Source organism: Populus nigra, chromosome 6 (genome assembly GCF_951802175.1).
Source record: "Populus nigra chromosome 6, ddPopNigr1.1, whole genome shotgun sequence".
Taxonomy (NCBI): domain Eukaryota; kingdom Viridiplantae; phylum Streptophyta; class Magnoliopsida; order Malpighiales; family Salicaceae; genus Populus; species Populus nigra.
In genome coordinates this window covers 9,428,099-9,448,543 of record NC_084857.1, presented here as the reverse complement: position 1 = coordinate 9,448,543, position 20,445 = coordinate 9,428,099, and the positions used below count along the sequence as shown (strand labels likewise).

The 20,445-nt window shown below is 36.3% G+C and overlaps 2 protein-coding genes across 2 annotated transcripts; both read left to right on the top strand.

Moving 5' to 3' along the window:
• Positions 1–529: 529 nt before the first annotated feature.
• On the top strand, positions 530–3,803 carry LOC133697019 (homeobox-leucine zipper protein HOX3-like). The gene is made up of 4 exons (XM_062119337.1): positions 530–769; positions 1,030–1,211; positions 1,322–1,401; positions 3,305–3,803. Exons 1-4 carry the CDS (start codon positions 682–684, stop codon positions 3,630–3,632), a joined length of 678 nt encoding a protein of 225 aa, XP_061975321.1. The 5' UTR covers positions 530–681; the 3' UTR covers positions 3,633–3,803.
• A 12,511-nt stretch (positions 3,804–16,314) lies between these two features.
• LOC133696329 (auxin efflux carrier component 3-like) lies at positions 16,315–20,445 on the top strand. Its single transcript, XM_062118499.1, has 6 exons — positions 16,315–17,933; positions 18,043–18,343; positions 18,495–18,580; positions 19,212–19,369; positions 19,516–19,592; positions 19,715–20,445. Exons 1-6 carry the CDS (start codon positions 16,703–16,705, stop codon positions 19,779–19,781), a joined length of 1,920 nt encoding a protein of 639 aa, XP_061974483.1. The 5' UTR covers positions 16,315–16,702; the 3' UTR covers positions 19,782–20,445.

Genomic DNA, 20,445 nt, shown 5'->3' with positions numbered 1-20,445 from the left:
TGCATCGAGACCTGGCATCCCACATCTCCCCCCATATGCCCCACCTCACATTATCAAAATCAAAATCAAAATCAAACATCTATATCTTGATTGAAAATAGTGAATGGCCCAGATTGAATCACAAGGAAAAAAAAAGGCGAATTGAAGTAATGGGTTTTTCTCCCTTCTGTTGGGGGGTCAGACACTCAGAAATTTTAAAGAATAATTTTGGAAAGCAATGGTGGACGCAGCAGGGCTCAAAGGGCAAGTCTAGGCTCCCAATCATTTCAATAGCTGACCTTTGAACCGACAACTAGACTCTGCCCCTCCAATCACTTTGAACAGAAAACCTGCCGGTTATTCTCCTGCACCCAAATCCTCGAAGCAGTCCTCCACGTGTCTCAAATCAGATGGGTCAGACCTTTTGACTTGACGACCACGGTCAAAAGCCCTGGCCAGGAAAAACCAAAAGGGAGCAGTTAAATCAAAACAAATCCACCCTTTCAATTTCTATTTCTCTTCATCGCTAGTATTTATTTGAGCTTCATTGCTCACCCTTTTTTACTCCCCCATTTCATATTCTTCTTTGTGTCCTTTTTGTTTTTTTTCTTTTCTTTTCTTCCCTCCTACTTTTCTTACTTGAACCTTTTCTCTCCTACGAAATCAACCTTTTTTTCTTCTTCTCCTTTCTTGTGTGCTTTCATGGCCGTTTCACGCTCAAGCTCTTCTAGCTTGGAGCTGACCATGTCCATGCCTGGTTTCGTTTCTTCTCCTTCTTTTCCTTCATCTGGCAAGCCCCAACCCCTCCCTGATCTCCTTCTTTCCATTTGTTTTTATATGATATTCTATCTCATAGCTTTGTTCTTGTTGCGTGGCCGGTTTTCTTAATAAGAAATCTTCCTTCTGTTTTCTTTTTTTAATATGATGAAAATACATGGTTTTGCTGATTTATTCATTAAATAACTGATTCATTTTATGCCAGAAAATTTATTTTCTTGATTTATGAAAATGATCATGATGGATAATTAATCGGCGAAGGGGTTTGCGCAGTGAAAGATTTGGACATAAACCAAGTACCACCAGGAGCAGCAGAAGAAGAATGGATCTCTGCAGGCATGGAGGATGAAGAGGAAAGCACTGATGGAGCCCCACCTCGCAAAAAACTCCGTCTCTCTAAAGAACAGTCTCGCCTTCTTGAAGAAAGTTTCAGGCAACATCACTCCTTGAATCCCGTAAGTACTAAACCTCCCCTCTTCTCTCTCTCTATTTATAGTAAAACAATTATGTTTTGTGATTTATTTAAGATTAATTTGTGGAGTTTAACTATTTTTCATGTATGCAGAGACAGAAAGAAGCATTAGCTTTGCAGTTGAAGCTGAGGCCTAGACAAGTTGAGGTGTGGTTTCAAAACCGCAGGGCCAGGTACTGTACCTTACATTTATACTATTTCATGCTTGGGCTTGGCTTGGGTAACACATTAAACTCTCTTTTGATCACTTCACTATATATTTTGCTGGTTGTTAGGATTAAAATTGATGATTATAAGGTGGATACACACACACACACACACACATATATATCAAAGTTGACAGAATATAATCTGAATCGGATTCTATATCTACCCGTATAAATCGTACTGATTATCATCACCAGGAAGAATAGATCTTTTAAGTAATGGGTGTGTGTGTGTGTGTGTGTGTGTGTGTGTGTGCAGAGTACAATATAACCTCAATACTACGTTGGTTAGCAGTATAAATAATTAAGATGCTTTCATTCTTTGGCCATTTTCATGGCTAAAGCAAAGAAATTAGGCATCATAAATTATCGAACTTTTCCACCGCATTTAAAACCTGTCTGGGGCGGTTAACGTGTCCCCTTCATGATTATATTATACAGTAAAAGATGTTAGAATGTGATTCTTGAGCCCTTAAAATGACGAATTGTTCATATATATGCCAGTAAAGGGAGGCAGAAGTTGACGCGAAATTAGGCATCATAAATTATGGAACTTTTTTTTTTTTTGAGTTATGATTTTGGGACTTGTTAAGTGATGAAATTAAACTGCTTGTCTTTTGTTGGTTAGTCATGGCGCGGATTTAGTTAAGAATATGGTTACATTAAAATTTATATTTATGCTAAAATATCTGGAATTAGATTTCAATCGAATATCCACATAAATGGCAAAAATGAATGCAGATAAGCAAGGCCGGGGGTGCAAACAATAATTCTAATAGTAATAGTAGCAATTAAGATAGATAACCCTTACTGCGTATATAGTTGTCAAGTTATGAAGGAAGATGACATCTGAAATATGAAGTTAATTAGCCAAGGTGTTTTAGTTTCTTGCCATAGATAGAACCCTAAAATATTGCAAATACAATTAATTAATAAACTTGATTTAATACTACTACTACTACTATATGGTTTGAGAATAAATTAAGACACGTGAGCGACAAGTGGCTCAACAAATTTATGAACATTTAATGATGAGGTTATTTCATGAGCTAACCTTTGTGAACTAATATAATGACGGTCGTTCAAATATATAACAATCTAGTATCAAGATGCATGTGTTCTTTGGCCTCGTGCGCTAGTCTGATCATAACTCTAATAAGTGTTACTTTGACTCACTATTAATTATCCTTTTCTTGGACTTTTATTATTATTATTAATATAATTGTTTGCGTTTATTGCAATATTATTGAACGAAATCAAGAGAGAGACTAAGCATCTGCTCTTCATTATCATATTCACTGCTATTTTAATCAGTCAAAAGAAACGGATCCAAAGCTGTAAATTCGATAATGAGTCTCTTAAAGCTTGACTGCATAATTATACCAGATCAACAGACGAGATATACATTGAATTAAAGTTGAGTCTAACGATGCTTTATGAGATAATTTGATAAAAACTGGAATATTGAACATATATGATATGATAACAACAGGTATTGATCAATGCATCCATAAATGCTTACCTTGTATGTATGGTTTACGGAAACAAAATTCTCAAAAGTGCACTTGTTATACTCTGAAAGCAGCAAGGAGCACCCAGCGAATCGGGGGAAGCGGGCAATGGCTTTATTGCAAGCTCTTAAATATGCCTACCAGCTCGCCTTTGTAATTGGACAAGTTAACATGGCATACATTTATGATTATTTTCATCACTTTACATTTACCACTGATCAAATCCAAATTAATGATCATAAACCAATATATATGGAGTACTAGCGCAAACGTTTTCTCACATTGTTTTATCACAGTGTCACACATTATTTTGTACCAATCTTCCAATGTTTACACATTTTTCTGGTCACGTACTATAGGAGCAAACTTAAGCAGACAGAGATGGAGTGCGAGTACCTGAAGAGATGGTTTGGTTCATTAACAGAGCAGAACAGGAGGCTGCAAAGAGAAGTAGAGGAGCTTAGGGCATTAAAGGTGGGTCCACCAACCGTGATATCTCCTCACAGTTGTGAACCTCTCCCAGCATCCACGCTTACAATGTGTCCGCGTTGCGAGCGTGTGACAACCACCGGCGTGGACAAGGGCTCCACCAAAACCACACGTACTGCTGTGGCCAACCCAACAATAGCCGCCACCTTGTCGTCTGAAAATGGAGCACCCGCACTCCAATCTCGGCAATCTTGCTAGTCAGCTATAATGATGATTGATTACTTTGATGTGAAAGAAGATAGGTTAGATAAATATTGTTCATAACAGTTTACACCAAAATGTGTAATGAGATAGATACTATAACATATGGTATCTAATCTACATGGATAATTAATTTACTTATCAATTAGCACTTTTTTTACTTTTTAATGCCTTTTCCAGTTGACTGTTTGGCTCTTTTCTTTTTCAAAGTGTAGGAAGGCGAAGTAGATTAATTTGAATTTGGAGCCCTCTACTTTCTCTGCATCCAAATTTCATGCTAATTACTATATATGTGCTTCTGTTCATTGGCTTTCCGTGCGTACCAGCATATATTGAGGGGAGACGAAACTCCATGGTTTTACGATCGATAAGCACCCATATAAAATACTCGTGGAAAAACTTTCTAAATGGACATTAAATTCCTATTCAATCTCCACAAAGTCATAATGTTCAGGTGGCGGTCGGAAAAACCTGAAGTGAGAAATTCTGGAAGTGGTAATGCCTTACCAGGAATTATAGTTAATTCTTGCTACGATATTCTTTTCAAACACAATTTCAACATGATGATTAATTAGTTGATGCGACGTTCTTCATAGAATTCCAATTTCATCTTGTTTTTGGGTAAACAAAATGAGTGTACATGCATAAAAAAGAAGAAGAGACTATTATAATATTTCATACTTACATGAACTTGGATTAAAAGAGACTCACAATGCAATATACATTGCATCCATGTCAGAGACTCAGAATGGAAGTTTAGATTGCCTTTGTAAATGAGTATAATATATCGTTTAAACATGAAGCTGATAGTGGAACAATTTAATACCTAGCACTAAAATAGTATGTTAAAATAATATAAATAATAATATTTTGAATTTTTTTTATAGTAATCGAGAATTGCATTAAAAAATAGTCATTTAGTTAATGGGAGAAAAATAAAGGCTAATACAAAAAAAAAAGATAACATAAGACAAAGTAAGTAAAAAATTATAAAGCTGACTTCTAGCATAATTCAGCAGCCTAAACAACCTAATAAAAGCTGAAAACTCACTCTCACAGCTAAACCCCAATAAATTCTCCACACAAACCCAACACAAACCTAGCCCCTGAAATACCCAAATTCACTACCCAAACCCCTCAAAACACAGAACATGTGCAATAATAATAATAATAATAATAAACTAATCCTGAGAGGTGTAACTTAATTAGTCAGGTCATTACCTTGCTTTTCAGAGGTTACCAGTTCGAGTAACACAAAACTTATGATCATTGAAGACTTACCTGATAGTTAACTTCAGGGTCTCGAGGAATTAGACGAAGGGTGTATAAGCTGATTTGAACATTCACATTAATAAATAAAAAAATATACAAGCTGAAGAAAATAATATTTTAAAACCTCACATATAATTTTAGAATAACATACTATCTTTAAGTCACTTAAAAGTGTGTGTTAAAAAAATATTATAAATATTTTAAAATTTCTACTTGGAACTTACATTGGGTTGGTTACGGTCTTCTACTACTACTACGTGTGAACCAATTCCTCTCACGAGCAAATAACATAGTATCTTAACGGTCGTGTTGCAAATGAGCTAGAGCTCTTATCATGCATGAGAAAATGAGTACAAGGAAATATGAGGGGAAGGCTCGTCCTCTGATATCATAAATATGTGTAGCTTGTTGAATGGTTCAAGGGTCAAGTTCAGTCTTGATTGAAGAAAAAAGTGCAATTAGCAACCTTTTTGAAGAAGCCAATATTCATGCCAATCGAATTATTTTATCATTACCTGACTTCTACCTGCAAATTAACCGCAATGCGAAATATTTAAGAAATGTGTTCCGTATTTCTCAAAATAATAAAGTAAAAAACGTAATGCACGCACAAGGCAGCGGAATCCATATGTTCATCCGAGAAGGGAACACGTGAAAAATCAAGCCGGTTAATAAATTCGAGGCAATGCTTCGCGATTGAAGGAAGTGGCAGGGGCTACTCTCTATAATTTTCAACAGGTCTCAATCCCACCGACCAGGGAACCAGAAAGACTAATTGTTGTTTTGCTCTTACTAATTAATGAATTACAAAAAAAACAAAAACAAGAAACTAGAAAAGAGTCCAGATAAGTGTTCGGGTTAGCTTTTGCACATCTCAACTAATCTTCCGAAACCTTGAAGTTAACAACCAGATACATAAGCTTCTAATAACTCTGAGATTTGTGACACTTGAATTGATAATTTTTTAAAAATAAATTTAAAACCTAATCAGTTAAGTTATACCTATTAAAATTTTTATTTTTATTATTATCTTTCCGCGTTCTATTTTTACGTAAATAACTCTTGCCAGAAGCAAAAGGTTCGGTGAAGTGGCCTTCATCTCTTTGCTTTGCTTCATGGGCCTCCTCTATTTTTACTGCTAGTAGCAAATATCGCCCTCTTCAGCTAAGATTTGACGTCGATACCATGCCCTTGTCAATTAATTGCAGATATTTGTGTCCTTAAAAATGCAACCCAAGGGCATTCATACCACAAAATCAGAGTGTGGCACTTTAGTAGTCGTCTTTTTATTAAACTTATTTTCCATTTTAGTTTCACAACACCTGCTACGCATATTTGGTACCCTTAACAAATGAACAAACAAGGTCACATTTCGAGGCAGCATTCAAAAACTTCATTTTTGAGACATGAGTTCGATGTTGTTAAATAATATTTATGTAATCTTATTTATTAAGGGTAGAATAGTACTTTCAGTTTGATCTATATATATTTTATTTGTATTTAGGTTAACGCTAAGCATTCATAATATACTGATTATTCAGAATTCTAGCCTCCTTTCTCTATTTGATCTTAATTAATTTAACAGATGTGACCATATGAAAACGTTTTAAAGATTGCTCGGGAAAAAAAAAAACCTTAATTTTAACATGTAAACTTATCCAATGATATTTCTTATTCATTGAAATAGATAAGAAAAACAAAGTCAACTCGGACATCTTAATAATGAAATAGTGATCTTTCTTTTTTCTACCTAACAAAGGAAACACCCACATGATAATCTTTTTAAAATTTGACAAGAGAACATTACCAAATCGAGATCAGTCCATGGAAGAATTAATTCTATCTTGATATAAAATAAAATTTTCATCCTTTCTCGACCCAGACAGTATTGAATGATATGGGCCCAATACCAAGGATCACGAGCCTTGCTAGAATTTCCAACTCCATGTATGCGCTGCCTATTGCTTTCTCGCTAAATCTGGCCGACCTTCAAAAATCAGGTCATAGCCCAAGCTTCACGGCCCATTTACTTTTCTTATCAGAGCTCTTTTACCAATCCACAGGCCCTGCAACTTCAGGCAATTGAGATTAGCCGAAGCCCATTTCTATTTCATAACTCAAATGAGAAGGCAGCAAGCTGAAACCAGTTATATATACAAGACACGGATGAAATCTAGTGGTATGGTCTTAGCCTATTATCAAAGTGACATGCAGTCCGAGAAATATGCATGTATAACTGAAGGATTCATGGCAACTCCTTACCTGAACATTCCTGTAAAATCATGAGCTGGTGATGATGAGAAGGAAACAAAAGAGAAAATTTAAAGATAAAAAAAAAAAAAAACATGGGCCAGACAATTCATTATGGAACTCGTTTCAAGGCAGCGACCAAGGAAGTGTAAGTCTCATTCTTTCAAATAAGCCCAAAGGGACCTCTTTGAGACAAGAGTCTTGCTATACAACTAGTGTTATCTGTGGAGGACATGTCCAAAATCCAACTTCCCTTCGTAGCATAGGAACACTCCTGTTTTTAGCAGCAGATTTGCTCTTGATTACTGGTCTTCCCCGCTATAAAAATTGGAGGTAAAATGCTTCGGATCAGATAATTAACTAATTTAGGCACACTGCAAATGTGTTTATAATTAATTTCTTGCTTCTCATTTGTGAATAGTTCCAGGGATTACTTCATTTATGTAGCAAGGGATTGAAGATCTGAGGAAGATGATGGCACTTGTACCTGGGCACAACACAAAATTATATTATTTTTTTTCAATTTCAGAGAGAATCAGATGGGTCTCTATCTTAATCCAACGTTGGACAGTTTACAGCTAAATTTTGCAGTTAAGGATGGTCTGATTCAATGTCGGTAGAAACAGTGACTGATCGAGCAAGAGCGAGCTCCACAGTCAACACCCGGCAAACATCAAATTAAGAAGAAATAGCTAGGGAACAATGTTGTCCCTTGATATAACTGGCACCCATTATTTTGTTTTAATTGTTAAAGAGAAGATTCAGTCATGGCCCTTCCAAGTGGCAGGCAGAAGCCATACTTTGGTATCAGGTGATTGATTAGTCTAGATATTAATCTCATTTCTTGGGCTGCTAGAATCATATAAGTTGGCAAACCATAGCCTTTTAGTCTTTCAATTTTGCCACCGAGTACTGGTATCTTCGAGAGATTTTTTGTACTCTGAGAAGATTTAAAACGAGGGGAAAAGGAAGAAACCCACTTCAGATTGTCACTTGTATTATTAAATGACTAGATAATTCAGATGGGTTTTTAGCTAACAGCTAGCCTGTCTGGAAGAAGTAAAATTTGATCAACTGAGGAAAGGATTTCCGGGTCTTCACTCTGTCATACTATAAACTTACTACTTTCTAACATCCACATACTGAGCAGTTAAACAGAAACCCCCTCCCTACCAAACATTTAAGAGTGAATTCACCTAAAGAACTAATCGATCGAACCACATCACATGGGGCTAGCCCCAGATGACTCGCGTTCCCTTCACAAATAAATGTTCGCAGATACGAGTTTGTGACAATGCCAGAGAAATTTGTCACGGAAGTTTCCTTGCCAACCAGAATGTGTCAAAACATAAACTCAACATGTCTCCAAGCCCCTATTAAATATGCTCCCTTCATCTCATGATTTTTCAATTTTAAGAGTGGCAAGTCCCAAGAGATGAGATTATTATTGAATTCAACCTTAGCTGGCTCTTTCGGGAAATTAAATATAGCTAAAATAGAGAGATAAAGAGAGAGCAAAATACCCTTTTAATTCCTGGGGATGGTGGGTGAACCATCTTAAAAGAATGTTCTTTCACATGCTTGGCTCTGGAGTCAATAAGCTAGAGCATCGAAAACCCCACAAGCATGAAACCTAATTCCAATATAAATTAGCTGTTGTTAGCAAGTTTTGTTGCTGTTGTTACCAAGCTTTGGAGTATTAGAGATAACCCTCCTCTCAAAGTTTTGTCACGGCTGAAGACTGAGTCAAGCCTGGTAGTCACGTGTCAACGAATCAGTGGTTTGTTGAACTGCTCGCATCGGAGTGCATGTGAATAGATATCGGGCAGTCTCAAGCCCTGTCTAAATTGGATCAATCTTTGTTGTTAAGCTAGACTATTCATAAATAATTGATCGTTAACATCCACTTCAAGGTGGTTTTTCAACATTACATCAGGTTAATCTCTAGTGGTTGATTGTGATTTTGGAAAGAGGTATTACTTATTAGTATTAATTATTATTGTTAACAGGAAATATCGGACTAATCAAGACGCACCTTGGTGCAAGAAAATGGACCATGAGGTCCAATGAAAGAAGAGGCAATTCCTTAACGGGTGGGACTGCCTTGACCACCCTCACATGCACAGCTTTGAGAAACCACACCGTGCTCCAAGTATTAGGAGCTGCATCTTGAAATAAGAAACAATCCGATCCTTGGTATGATTGCCAAATATCACGATTTATTGTAAATTAGGAGACAGATTCTCTAAAGACTCTCATTTTTTTGGTGGTTTTATTTTCTGGCGAGGTTTGCTAGCCAGACGCTAGATACATATGCTTTGTCAAGATACATCGATATCTTTTTTATTTTCAAAAATCTCCGAAGACTTGTTCTAAAAGGCTAAAAGATATCAATCTACTCGCAAAGACACATGATTAAATTACAATTATTACACAACAGCGTACCTTTTGGCAAAGATTTTGCGTATGTGCATTCATGCACTTTGGGTCGCAAATGAAGCCCTACCACATTGTTGGGTAACCTTCAGTAACAACTGCCCTCCACCACCAACTGGCTTAGACCATACATGGTCCTAGATTCTCTATTAAGGTTGTGTTAGCCTTTTAGTGCCAAAAGATTAAAGTGGGGCGTGTGAAATCGGCACCTTATCCTCGCGAAGAAAGGGAGAAGGGAAAGTAGAGTGAAAAGGGGTGGTGTGGGTGTGTGATCATTGTTGAATTGAACACTCATCTACGAATGAAGACCTCTTGATTCAAATATCTACATTAAAAGTATACACAATTCCCGTCCAACATACGCACAATCGACATAATCTTTAGGCAGGCTTCGAATAATTTGAGGGCAGAAGTGGCAAGCACGGTCCTTTCAAGGTACACTAGCATTGCATTTGCATAGAGAAGGGAAAGATGGGGCTCGGCTGGGGGCGGGAGTGGCTCCTTTAAGGATGGTGATGCAACCGCATGGAGAAAAGTTGTGGTTGTGGGGGAGAGGCCCAATGGGCCGACAGGCTTACACCTTTTTGACTCGCATATGCCTCTATACTATATTTATTATGCACGTTCTCACTGCAAAAAAATGAGAGCTTAGTTTGAACCACTCAGACTTGGACTGTTACCTTTTCTTCCCTCGCTTGCCATTTTTTTTTCAACCCTAAAATATTACTCAAGTCTGATTGTTGATTTGCGAGTCCAAGTGCTCGGAGAATCTACTGTAGCCAAAATTATCAGATCTGGGTTTTCCAGGTTGATTCCACCGATTCAGCCACCGAAACATTGATAATTAATTAATTAATTTATTCATTAACCCTTTATTTGTAATTATAAATAAGCATCGCTAGTTTTCTTTTCAAAAAAGAAGAGTTAAGAAAAGGTTAAATCAAAATTAGAAAAAGGATTTTGCTTATGACGCCTTGAGGGGCTGTACCCTGCAGGGGCATGTGCGTCGCCACGTGTCGTCATGATAGATTGTCTGCCCCCACATTTTGGATTCTTTATGCTTTAGAGCTCAGGTACATATCATTTGATAGAAACCATTGATGACTTGGTTTAGCTGTTGGCTTTGAAAGGCCACAGTGTTTTGGAATCACTCCTTTGCAGTTTACATGGAGCAAGCATGTGCCCGCCACAGTAATTCTCACAGCTTAATCACTGCTTTGTAGATCTTGATACTCTCCGATTGTCAATAACACATCATGTACGTACAGATGCTCTCTGCAGACGTAAGAGTCTACAGGTCCCGTCCCTTGTTTATTTTATGTTTCTAATGAAGTCATAAAACCACTCGATCGAATCTTATGCTTTGGTCTTAAAAGAACACTCGACCTGTTTTTCAAGGATAGATAACAATCCAATTATCTTAATTTTGAAGTTTCTAGATTCTGAGATGTTGATGTGGTTTAGAGGATGAAATGCCCCTTTGTTTAATTTGCTGTTGCTACATGTCTTTTTTCTGCAAAGCACCTAACAATTGTTATGCATAAATTAACCTGGTGTTCTTACACTATCTAAGTTTTTTTCCACGTCGTCAAGAGCACAAAATAAATTATTCTACTCTATGTCCTCATCATAAGTGGTTTTATTCTTTATATTATTATTTAGATTTTAAATTTTAAGAGAAAAATATGATATACAGAAAGACCTGTAAAGGAAATATCACTTAAAAAACAAATTGAATAATCGAACCACTAATTAATGAACCTCTTAATTTAAAAAAACAATAAAAACATTCACAACTTTATAGATGCGAAATATTAATCATATGGACGACCAGTGTCACATTTATGTTTGTTTCATTGATTGACCAGCTATTTTAAAATATTATTGAGCTTTCGGCAGGATCGAAATTCATTTGAGATATGATACTATCTGTGAACGACACAGCAACAACCCACTAATCATAAACGGGGAAAGAGATTTTAATTTGATAAATTATATTTACTCACAGTACAAAGAATTCTCTGTTTTTTTTTAATTAAAAACAATATCAGTACTTTAAATTAATTCCCGAACTTTACTTTCCAGTTCGTGATTTTTTTAAGCAAGAAATTAATGGTCGGTAAGCTTCAGCGCCGAAAAGATGTTACTTTTTTCTCACATGATATATAATTCAATCGTGCAGAGAGGAAAAGGGGGGGGGGGGGGGGGGGGCTGATAATTTCATCCTCTATTATTCTCTTCGATATGGATCATCCAAATCACTAGCTCATGCGATCGATCTCTCTTCGCTTTTGCCCTTTTTTAAGCATTGATCTACATTTGATTAGCCGATGATCCAGTCATGTCTTCTCTTGCTTCAGCTCATGTTTTAATATATATCTAGCTGAATATAATATTAATCTTTCCAAAAGACCAGTCATATATAACATATATAATCCAGGTGTTCGCAGACAAATAATCAGACATCCATACATTGTTGGTGGGATATTCTTGGTTATTCTTATGATAATTAATTTAACTAATTAAGATCGAGCAAGGACATCATTCAAAGTGTTATGTCAAGTCCGTGTGTATTCGTCACTGGCCGATTGGCAGGTTGAAACCAAATTATAGACTACTAAAATTTGTAGATGACGCTTTCATTCAGCTTAATTAAGACAGGAAAACAGAGTTTGAAACTGGAATGAATCAAGGGTTAATTGGTACAAAAATAGTAAAATGAGGTAAGGTTTTTGCTTCTACGCAACCTTGACTAATCATTTTCCTTTGGCCGATATGAATATGACCCCTATTGATCATCCAAAAACTCTGTTGATGACCGTAAGCAAATACTATATGTTTTAAATTATAGTCAAATAGGAATCTATCAGAGAGGAAAATATATGCATGAGCAACATGTCTTCATACATTCCTTTTGAATGATCTTTACCAATCACTCACGTTGCCTCTTTTTTCCATGTAGGATGTCCAAATCATGGGACAGAAACGACTCAGCCAAAGAATTCAAGATGCTAAAAGAGCAGAAGATGAATACAAGGGAGTTGAAATTCAAATGGAAATGACAAGAACTAGAAAGGACCTGTGGAATATATATGTGCAGCTCCGGCTAAACAAAATGATTGGAGTCATAGAAAGAGGGGTTCGTGAAGAAAAATTAATCATCTACAGTTCCATTTTTATCCTGTTGTGCATGTTTTTTTTCTTCTAATTCTGATGTCAAGACTCAACATACAAGACGTCTTAATAATTGTAGAGGTAGCTCTTGCTGTTTCCTGAGGAATCACGTATCGATGGTTTTATAAAGGACAAGATTGCGACTGTTTCCTTGACAGAAAGATTTCATGCTCAACGAAGTTAGGCAGGCAGCGTTTGTTGGACTCGGAGTAAGGTTGGGTTGAAAACGGGTGGCATGTGTAGAATATTCTTGGATAGATTTTAACTCTCTCTCTCTCAGTGATCATATCATGTTTTTTTTATATATAGATTCATTATCTCAATCGATACAATAATTAATTTCAAGAACTAAGATGAGAAGTTCATCATAATATATCAATACAATCTCAAACAACAGTATATTTATTTACCTTACAGGGAGGACGATATATCAAAAAGAAAAAAGACGACGTGTAATTCATACTTCCCCTTTACCACAAATATATCAGGCTTAGGACCTCTCGTAAAACAGCTAAAATATTCAGCCGTGGCAAAAATTCTATATATTAAGCTCTATGGACATCTGGCAACTGGTCGCAAATAGGATGATGACACGACGATAACAACGCAGCAACATGTGTTAAAGTTAATCTAAAGGGTTCTGTTGTTTAGAGGTTTGACCTTAATTTCGTGAAAAAGATAAAAAAAAAATAATGAACACCTAATGTTTACGTTAGAGGTCAAACCCACGTTGAAAATAATATCCAACAACTAAAGCAAACATCTAATAGTTAAATATTCAACCTCTTGCGATTTTTCCTTGAACAAATAGATATGGGGTAAATTCAATCCATTAAAGAAGGTCGAAGAGTGGGAATACCTCTCAGCCATAAGAAGTTGAAATAAGAGTCAGCACATCCCGGTACGTCTTCTCCCCCACCCCCAATTAAAAAAAAATCCTAAACATAAACCTAATCTAGATTGATCGCCATCTCGAAAACCATCCCAGACATGTTTTTGAAGCTCGCTAGCTAGCCATTGATTTCGTAATGGATTAAATGTATGGCCTAATTAGGATTGATTAGTGTTATATATAAGCATATATACCTTCTAATTAACTTTAATCTACTTGGCATGCCAACACTTTAGAAGAAAGTATTGGGCACAGGGATTGAGTACGAAACGAAAGATTTTTTTTAGAGAATAAGGATTAATCCTAATACGTGACAAAACTATTATGATCACATGTTTGATATGATATAACAAATCCTACAATATAATGATTAATCAGATTATTGTCTTTGATTTTATAAAATTTAAAATTGTCATGTGATGGGTAATTATAATTATAATGACTTGTGGTATTGTAAATCGAAAGCAAGGACTAAATTGTAAAATACAACAACAAGAACATGATCTCAACTCAAGGACTAATCTAAAGTAAAAATAAGTTATAGGGACTGTATATATTTTAATATAAAATTATAGTATTAAATGAATTATTTTTGGAAAATTGTTACACTGCTAAAAAAAATGAAAATAGAATGCGATGAATGATTGTATTACATAAAACATTTCAATTACAGTACATGATTTATTAAATCACATTACATTACGTGTTTCTTGTGCCAGTTTTTTGAAAAATATTACTACATATTTTTCACGCCGTTACATCCCTTCTCTGCTTTGAGAAGTCGTGAAAAGATCTCCAGAGCGACTCGTGCCCGGCCTTTGCCAGTGTTATGCACCTGCCCGACTCCTCCGCTCTACAATGGTAACCTCGACACTCTCTGCTTATCCACCGTTTGCATTCATATAATCATTAAAAAAAAAATCTGTGGTAGTACTGGGGAATTAATTAATTATATTATATTAGTTACTTTTTAGAATTATCTTGAATAAAAAAAAATTTTAAGGAGTAGAATATAAAATTCATGATTTAAAAAAATAAAAATTATTTTTTTCTAATTATATTTATTTATTTATATAAGATAAATCTCAGAAAACAACTAATAAAATATTACGGTTATTACTTAAACACTATAAAATTTTCTATTAAGACCTTTAATGAGGTGTCTTCCAGTACAAGATTTCGTAATCGGATAACTACCAAATCATTTTCTTTATTATTATCAGAATGACAGAATCATGGCACCCTTATTAATGACGTTGTCAGCAACAATTTTATTTTATTTTTTAAGTGAAATGAAGTTTAATTTGTTGCAGCTAGGAAACCATGTCTAAGCTTATGATATATGTGTCAAGAATCTTCTAAGATGCACGTGTTGGGTAAGACTTCTGGGTTATGTGTTCCAAAATTGCTGGAAATTACTCTTGTCATTTTGGGTTTGATCAGTAACAAATGAAATGAATTCATTTTGCGCCGGAAAAAAAGAAGACAGGATTGATAATTGAGCTACAAATTCATTCTAATTAAAATAAATTTAACTTTTTAAAATAAATTTTAAATAGAAAATTCATGTTCTCTCTGTCTTTAGCTCTTCTGCTCCCATTAATTTCTTTAACTCTAGATTCCATTGTTGTAAAGGGAAAATCTGAATAAATCTTTTAGTTTTTACGTCTTAATTAAATGTGTGTTTTTTCTAAATAGCATTGTTAAAATCTTGAAAGATATGTTGCAATCGGATCATTTACTCTTGAAATAAGAATAGGAACTACATGCACTTGAGGTCTTGACTTAGTAGTGGTGGGGCTTGTTCCCTTCCTTTGCACCTGAATTCGAATCTCATTATGCATTATGCATGTTTGTCATCTCCGCGGTGCCTTACATGCTCACTGAGTTTGTAGGATGTTCAGTGGACCGTGGGATTGGTCGTGGTGCGTATAAGCTGGCCCGAACATCAACGTAAATAATAATAATAAAAAAGAATAGGGAGTACATTAATAATCAAGAACAGTTTTCTTTTCTGTTTTATTTTTTATTCAAAATTCTATAGATTTGCTCTTAGTTTTTATTTCATGTTTGGTTCATATTTTTATATTATCCGGATAAATATATAATTGGTGCTTCCTAAACAGTTTTCCCAAAATTTCTTTACTGGATCCAAGAATTAACGAGACAAATGTCTACATAATGAAGCTTCAGAGGTGAGAAAATATCATTTTTGCAATGATGCCGTCCCCTGCAATTCAATATAATATGGATGCCATTTCTGCTTCTTCTTTTTTCTTTTTAGAGTGATTTTATTTTTGCAATTCAAAAATATTTTTTAATTATTTTTTCTAGTATTTTCAAATTATTTTCATGTATTGATTTAAAAAAATAAAAAAAATATAATTTTTTAAAAAAATGCTTTAAAAAACCAAAACACAAAAAAATCCAAAAATACTAGAAAATCACAAAAACACGGAAAATTCGAAAGGAAAATCCGAAAAAAACCCCGTACCACAAAAACCTGCCACCTGTAACCCTCTACACACACACTGAATCATGTTTAGTTAACTTAACCAAATGAGGCGGTTACTTTCTAACCCAACTGACTGGTCCCCATTTCCCTCGTCTTTCCAGTACATAATCACACGCCCTCTCACCTTTCCATATATACATGTCCTAGATCCGTCCACAGACTCACTCTATAAATATTTCTCTCTTAAAAGGTTACTCCTTGCTATCCTTGTAAAATACAAACACTGTCCGTCCTCCCTTCTATTTCCCTTTATAAATTCTCACCTTTCTCTCTCTTTCTGTCTCTGCAGTCTCATCATCAGGCAGCATTAGGAGGTACTAGCTGCAGCAGCCTGCTGCAGAAAGACATTTATCCTCTCCAGTTTGCTATTTAAACGCTTTCGTCCTCCTCTTCTCCATTTTGCCGTTTCCCTCTTCTTAATTTACCAATCAATGCCACTTACTTTCCACTACTAGCCCTTTTCAGCAAAATCACCACTCCCTTGTCTTGATTGCTATATTTCAGTCGAAAATATATATCTAAGAAACCATGATTAGCTGGAATGATCTCTACAACGTTTTGTCCGCTGTGATTCCTCTATATGTTGCCATGATCTTGGCTTATGGGTCTGTTCGGTGGTGGAAAATTTTCAGCCCGGACCAGTGTTCCGGTATCAACCGTTTCGTGGCGATATTCGCAGTGCCACTACTGTCATTCCATTTTATCTCCACCAATGATCCCTATGCTATGAACTTCAGGTTCATTGCGGCCGACACGCTTCAAAAAATAATAATGCTGATCGCTCTGGGAATTTGGACTAATTTCACAAAAAATGGAAGCTTGGAATGGATGATTACCATCTTTTCTGTCTCGACTCTTCCGAACACTCTTGTCATGGGCATTCCTCTGTTAACCGCCATGTACGGCAACTACTCGGGAAGCCTAATGGTTCAAATTGTGGTGTTGCAGTGTATCATTTGGTACACTCTCCTCTTGTTTCTTTTCGAGTATAGAGGTGCCAAGATGTTGATCATGGAGCAATTTCCTGAAACTGCAGCCTCCATTGTTTCGTTTAAGGTTGATTCTGACGTGGTCTCTTTAGATGGCCGAGATTTTCTGGAAACTGATGCTGAAATCGGTGATGATGGCAAGTTACATGTGACTGTCAGGAAATCCAATGCCTCCAGGCGGTCTCTTGGGCCGGGTTCTTTCTCTGGAATGACTCCTCGGCCATCAAATCTTACTGGAGCTGAGATTTATAGCCTGAGTTCTTCAAGGAATCCTACTCCAAGAGGGTCTAATTTCAACCCTTCAGATTTCTACTCCATGATGGGAGTTCAGGGATTCCCTGGAAGGCATTCAAATCTCGGCCAGGCTGATTTGTACTCAGTACAATCTTCAAGAGGGCCAACTCCAAGGCCGTCTAATTTCGAAGAAAATTGTGCTCCAACGGCTACTTTATCCTCTCCTAGATTCGGGTTTTATCCAGCACAGACAGTACCCACGTCTTATCCGGCACCAAATCCTGAATTTGCCTCTACTGTCACTACTAAAACAGCAAAAAATCAGCAGCAGCAAAATAGCAAGGCAAACCATGATGCCAAGGAGCTGCACATGTTCGTGTGGAGCTCGAGTGCATCACCAGTTTCTGAAGGAGGTGGGCTTCACGTATTCGGTGGGGCTGATTTTGGTGCATCAGAGCAATCTGGACGGTCTGATCAGGGCGCCAAGGAGATCAGGATGTTAGTTGCTGACCATCCGCAAAATGGGGAAACCAAAAGTACATTAACTCACAGCTACATAAGCACAGCTAATTAATTATCCAATTAATCAGTTAATCATTTTACACGTTTTGATGTTTTAGTCTAACTTGTATTTGTATTTTTAAGCTATTCCACAACAAGATGGAGATTTTGCTGGCGAGGACTTCAGTTTTGCGGGCAGAGGAGAAGGAGATGACGACCAAAGGGAAAAAGAGGGGCCCACTGGACTTAACAAACTAGGGTCCAGCTCAACAGCCGAGTTGCAACCAAAAGCAGCCGAAGCTCCAGATTCCGGTGGCAGTAGGAAGATGCCTCCGGCAAGCGTTATGACCCGTTTGATATTGATCATGGTTTGGCGCAAACTTATTCGAAACCCCAACACATACTCCAGTCTCATTGGTCTCACTTGGTCTCTAGTCGCTTTCCGGTTAGTTTATCGATTTTGTATATCTATAGTTATTTTTTCCTTGGTTTAATTAATTTGAAATGTCACCAATCTTACTTTATAGTATACAAATACTATGATTGATATATTTGGTGTTTTACTAAATGATTGTTTTTTTAAAAAAAAATTGCAGGTGGCATGTGGAAATGCCTAAAATAATAAAACAGTCAATCTCCATACTGTCTGATGCTGGACTAGGAATGGCTATGTTCAGCTTAGGTGAGTGGTCATAATTATTGTGATTTTCAGATAACGTAATCATTTTTTCTTTAACCTTTCACTGTCTCCTCGGTCACACAAGTGCTCAAACGATACATTCAGTCGATATTGAATTAAGGGACCATTCAAAAGGACACATACTCATATACTTACACAGTACCATGCAGTAACATACTATGTTATATACTTGTTCCTATATACGCAGAGTGTTTTTTGGCTCAGGTCTTTGTAGAGACCAGAGAGTGGATGTGGCACATTTGTTACCACACTAGGGTCTAAAGGTACTGTAGCTCGGTAGGGCATCATGGTACAAGGACAGGTTTTACATTGGTCTAAGTTAAGGGTATGGGTGCTACAACTCACAGTTGAATGGATGGTTGTGAGTTGTGACCAAATCACAAGAAATCAAAGGGTTTTTGTCCTTGGGACTATAAATAGATTGACCATCCGACATATGGGGCCAGTTTAGCTTGCGGTCCAGGGACGGTGGGTGTAGGTTGTGAATAGTGATAGATGCCCGTTCCAGCTCTCCTATTAGTGAAGGTAGTTGAGTTCATGAGAGATTAAAGATTTTAGCATCTAATTAATTTCTCCGTAGATGTACTGATTTAACTGGTTGTTATTGTGAAAGGTCTTTTTATGGCTTTACAACCGAAGCTAATTGCTTGTGGGAATTCGGTTGCCACATTCGCCATGGCTGTTCGATTCTTGACTGGCCCTGCGGTGATGGCCGCTGCTTCAATTGCTGTCGGCCTGCGTGGTACCCTCCTTCACGTTGCTATTGTTCAGGTAAAACTTACTTTCACAGTATAATTAATTAATTAACTGTAATGATTATTACATGTACCTGTAGTTAATATTCTAATTGCTTCCCATTATGAATTATTGTGAATTTGGTCGTGAAGTTACACTATTAATTTATTCTTACTCAATAGGCTGCACTGCCACAAGGAATTGTTCCATTTGTGTTTGCCAAGGAGTACAATGTCCATCCAGCCATTCTTAGCACCGCGTAAGTAAAATATTGCTAGATATATACTTGTATAAATTATTATACATCTAAATAGTATATATGTGTTAGTATATCAAAAAAGAAAAGAAAAACTAATTTTTTCTTCCATATTTGGTGTACAGGGTTATCTTTGGAATGCTGATAGCATTACCTATTACTCTTGTTTACTACATTTTCCTTGGATTATGATCGATTCTGCTTAGCAGTAGCCAGAAGGGGAGCAAAATGAAGAGAATTTGGATTACTTGCTGATCGTGTGTCACATGTGGCAGTAGCATTGATTACTGCGCCAAAATATATGTTCTTATAACAAGAGGATCGTTACCAGGCAGAGAAGATTGTAGTGTGAAGAATTTGCCAAATTTTCCAAGATTCTTGGAGCTGAAAATATTTTTAACTTAGTGGAAGCCCTGATTTAAGGATCATGCAATCATTAGGAGCCAAAGTTCGTTCATTTTCCTAAGGTTTGGTCAGATGAACAAAGAAAAGGGGGGGGAGACATCAAAGAGGAAAATAAGGGATAAAGATATGGCAACCACTGATATTTTAATTCTCTTCATTTCCGATATGGATCGAGGTCTGTAAGTACAAAAAGACAATGAACAGTGAATTAACCTGTGAAGATATGAGGAAGAGGAGAAAAGGGTTTTCCTTTTAATATTTTTTTTACTATTTAGTGTTCCTTTTTTTCTTCCTAGTGTTTGCTTTGATTGTCCGTATATCCAGCAATTATTTGCGTTTGTCGCCTTTCATTTGGGTTTGTAATTTATATAGGATTATCAATTATGATCAAAAGGAAGCAACATTGATCATTCACCTTGTTAATATACTAAGTTGATGGTGTATTCTCTCA